This window comes from Paralichthys olivaceus, chromosome 18 (assembly GCF_024713975.1).
Source record: "Paralichthys olivaceus isolate ysfri-2021 chromosome 18, ASM2471397v2, whole genome shotgun sequence".
NCBI lineage: Eukaryota > Metazoa > Chordata > Actinopteri > Pleuronectiformes > Paralichthyidae > Paralichthys > Paralichthys olivaceus.
The window spans coordinates 13,462,501-13,466,920 of record NC_091110.1 but is presented as its reverse complement, the minus strand read 5'-3'; the positions used below and the strand labels follow the sequence as shown (position 1 = coordinate 13,466,920).

At 42.4% G+C, this 4,420-nt stretch overlaps 1 protein-coding gene across 3 annotated transcripts in view; it reads left to right on the top strand.

Moving 5' to 3' along the window:
* The first annotated feature begins 1,489 nt into the window (after window positions 1–1,489).
* Window positions 1,490–4,420, top strand: part of lhx6a (LIM homeobox 6a) — a 13,871-nt gene continuing 10,940 nt past the window's right edge. For 2 of the 3 annotated variants that reach the window (XR_002202504.2, XM_020081833.2), the window contains exons 1-3: window positions 2,059–2,277; window positions 3,170–3,241; window positions 3,427–3,609. Coding sequence is in view for 2 of the 3 variants with exons in the window: in XM_020081833.2 (XP_019937392.1) it covers window positions 2,200–2,277; window positions 3,170–3,241; window positions 3,427–3,609 (333 nt within the window). In the remaining variant the exon portion in view is untranslated. Of the gene's footprint in view, window positions 1,576–2,058; window positions 2,278–3,169; window positions 3,242–3,426; window positions 3,610–4,420 lie in introns of those variants that run through there. The other variant, XM_069513140.1, reaches the window with a different exon arrangement.

Below are 4,420 nucleotides of genomic sequence, written 5' to 3'. Positions count from 1 at the left end.
TCCGCAGCGTGTTGTTTCATGACATTTTATAGATTGTACTCCAGATCCAAATGAGTTGTGCTATTATCAGCAACATTAAAATGCCCTCAGTCTGTTGCTGAAATCAAAGAATTGGATCCTAAGAAATTCGGTTACCCTGCTTAACCTCTTTAAAATATTAATAAAAGCAGAACCACTGTTATTCAGCGTGGATCATAAATGTTTTGAACCACATAGAATTACCATGAGGTACCACCTTGTCTGTAATAATTGAATATAACTGGTGATTTTAAACACTGATAATGTTTTAAGCCCCATTTTCTTTATTTCTCCTTCAATATTAAATAGTTAATTAATTTGTGCTTTCCCCAAAAAGATTTTAGTAAATAATTTCAATCCTGAATGTTGGTTTAATGTGGATTTTTTTTAATTTAAGTTGAACCTTGTCCTGTGTGTTGTTCTAATGGAGCACAGTGATGTGTTTGATGTGATCTGAATTGTGTGACAAGCAGTGTGAGGCTGTAAAAAATCCTTTTCAGGGCAAAATATATTTTAACTGATAATATTCAACTCTGATATTAATATGAAAGCTAAATAACAGCAGGGAGACAGATCAATAACTGTAAAGATGACAGAACATTATTTCGCGAGCTGAAGAAACCAAATCCTACCTCTTGACATCACCCAGTCGTTTCCTGTTCTCATTTCTTTGTTGCTGTAAATTCACCAGATCGCAGAATATCTCTGATGTTCGTCAGATCAGCTGAACGGTTCCTTTGTGCCATGTGTGCGCATTTATCTGTTTTAAATAAAAAGGCCCCGTTCGTTCAAATATGTCACAGTCGTTTCTCCTGCAGAATAATGACGAAGTTTTTAAATTATTTTTTGGGTCCGGGTGTATTTTTGGGGTTTTGGTGTTTGTGAACTACAGATTTACAGATAATTGTGGAATCAGACCAACGATCGAAACATCGATCCAAACCGATGTGTGGCCTCGTGCATATCCTGTAATTATCCGGCTTCTCTATTGTTAAATGACTCGATTTTAATTCATCTGCACAAGCTCCTCTTGTTCATTTTAATGAGCTCCAGTTTGTCATAATTGCTGCATAGATTTCTTTTTTAAATATGAGTAAGTATTTCTTTTTTCTTTCCTTCATTGCCTCAACATGTCTCTCCTTGCATATCATTGTGTGTTTGCAGAATTTATTTCTAAAGAATATATTGATTTGGTCTAATTACAAAACCAAACCTATTTTTTGTTTTGGAAAAAAACAGATCTAAAGTCATGAAGGGGATTTTAAATTGGTGCAAATTATTACACCATTAAAATAATCTGCACATTGGGATTTGAATACATATATTTAATTTAATTTATTTCAATGAAGAAAGTTGTGAACTGTTAATATAAACGCAACTCTATCTATATAAAAAGATCCATTTATATGTGGGATAATTGCTGCGTTATGCAGTCAGCAGCAGTTGTGTATTTCCAGTAGCAAATAAATGGCAATCATATAACTAAATATATATTTTCCCTCCTGGCAGCCGCTGTAAAAACCTGAGATATCAAACATCCACCCGCAGAGTTGGAGTGTGAGTAAAGTTTCTGTCATAACTGTTCCAAACTGTGTCCACCCTTCTCACGCATATGAAGCCCTGTCCTCGCCCTCCCCCTTCTTTAACTATAAGGCACTGACTTCCACCACAGCTCCGCACAGACAGCCCCGGTTCTCCTTCTGTCGCGCTCTCGTCGTCTTCGCAGTCTCTCCCTCCCCTGCACCTATGAAGCCTCGGAGTAAAAGCTGCCAACCCTTCAATTTGATCCACTTCCTGTAGTCAGACTCCTTCCCAAAAGTGGAGAGAGGGAGAGAGAGAGAGAGAAAGAGAGAGAGGGGGAAACCAGAGGAGAGGAAGAAATCTTTCTGGTCTAAATAAGGCTCTCTGAGGAGCAGCAAGCAACTCCACGTCTCTGCAAAACTTCTGTGTTGTGTGTGTGAGCGGCGGTCAGAGCTTTACGCACAGCTCAGCAGTGTTTCACGTAGAGAAAAGCATTTTTTTGTCTTTTGCGTTAAACACCAAAACGATCGCCTCAGTCCCACCAGAATCCATGCACGGTACGGATGGTACGAGCTTTGAAGCCCAGCATCGCCGACTCGTCCCCTGATTCCACGCACCGAGTTTGGAGACACTGTACGGCTGCGTCACTCCAGGGGGTTCATGTACTGGAAAAATGAAGTTTTGTCCCCTCTCTCAGAGGGAAATAAGATTCTGTCCGACGGAATTCCCACGAAGCAGGTACCGACACTTTGGAAACAGATGTTTTTAAAGCTGCATCCCCGTGCGTAAAATGGCTCAAATTGGAGAGCTTTTACGCACCGTGTGGGCCTTAATGTTTAGTTAGAGTCGAGTGAGCTTTTTATGGGTGTGACGTGCTGATTTGACTGTAACGATGCAGTGAGTGGCCTCGGTGAGAAATCATCTCGATTCACCAAACTTTGTCTTCTTCCCTGCAGCTGATTTCATGGCACCTTCGTGTGTGCCACTTTTTGTTTTGTCTCTTCTATGATGTCGCAAGAATCACCGCTTGTGTGTGAGTGTGTGTCTGAGCTGCGATCAGCTGCACGCGCCAGCAGCCGTGAGGAAGCACGCGCCTCTCTCTCCGGTATGAATAGCGTGATTTGCGGTCCGCGCGAGCCTCTCGAGCGCTGCCAATTGCGCCCGAGAAAGAATTAGATTTTAATTACAGCCATTAAAAATCAAATTTGCAATTCTTTGGGTGACCCGTTGCCTCTTTCTGATTGACAGATGAAATTGACACTCCGGGTCCCTCTTATCCACAAGCTATTTGTAATTACAGGTAGCCCCCCCACCACACACACACACACACCCCTAACCCCCCCTACACTCTCGTGTCCTGGATTGCGAAGGAAATACTATTATTCTGAGAGGCATGGGTTAAGGGCTGCAGGGAACAAAATCAATCCAAATTGAAATAGCTTCATTAAATTGTTCCTTTTGTGGCGGGGGCCCCTTTTAGCAGCTTTTAACCGGGGTTTATTGTCAGGACGACTTTATATAGGAGCGGCCGTGAAGAGCTTGTCTGCAAATGTCTCCCGGGGGTCTCTCAGCTGAAGATGAGACGGGAGAAGTGATGAAGACTCACCGTGTGCTGCACGTTGTGTTGTAGGTGATCTCTGCTGAGCACCAGAGTACACCGGGAGCCTCGCGCTGCAGTGTGGAGTCCAAACACGCGACAATGGTGAGAGCTTTATGTGTGTTTATGTTGTGAAATACCTTCAGTGCGCCTTTTACGCACGATTTGGTCCATGCGCACTCGTGGAATCTATAGGATCCATGCAAATAAACATTTAAATGTGTGGACGGTGATGAAAATGGCGACATCCACACGATGTGTTTCTGAGCTGTGCTGGTGTCCTCTTGCAGTCTCAATCGGACGCAGAATCGCAGCGGTCCAACATGGAGCGGGAGGACACGCGTTCGTCCCCGAGCACCCCGTCCACCCCCTCCGTGTGCTCGCCGACCTCCACCACCAGCTCCGTGCCGTCCACCGGGAAGAACGTGTGCGCCAGCTGCGGTCTGGAGATCGTGGACAGATATCTGCTGAAGGTGAGAGGCCGAGAGTAACCTTGAACTGAAACCGAGTGAAACTGCACGATGTTTTTATTTTTTTTACATTCATTGGCACAAACAGACGGTTAAACATATTGTGGAGCAGGAGCCGGTGGTTTGGAGAGGCCTGCTGATGAATGAACAGAAAGCCTCAACTAAAGGTTTCTTGTTGCATTAGGAGAATTAATAATATTCGGCACAAATAAGGCTACAAATTCGTCACTAATAATTATTCATGTGGAATATTGCAAAACATGTTTTTCTCGTAATTCATTTATAATTTATAATATAATTATGTTGTAGCTGCAACAGGAACAAAAACAAACCAGAAAACAAGCTTCCAGTCCTTGTGTCTGAATGTGACTGATGTTATCACCAGTGTTGAACACTGGGAAACACAGTCACAGCTCCAGACGGTCTTCAGGAGCCCGCAGACACAACATGGATGTTTTGGTTTTTACTGTTTTACTGTCTCACTCTTCATGCGCCCTGACGCGTGCGCTCGCGTGTGTCCAACCTTTACTCGCGCTCCAAAGTGTGTGTTTGTCAGGAAGTGAGAAGATCATTAGTCCATTATCTGACTCCGTTTTGTTCTCAGTCTCTGCGAGAGTTCAAATACCGAGACTGTTATTTTATTCAAATCATTTATTTTAGGAAACCAAACTAAAATAAATTAAAAAAAGATAAAACTAATAACATAATAATTAAAAAAAGAATTCATTTGTTTGTGGTGTCGAGGTCCAGGCCTGATTGCACATTATCTTTAATTCAATTTCTTTATACAATCGAATACAAGATGAAATTATTT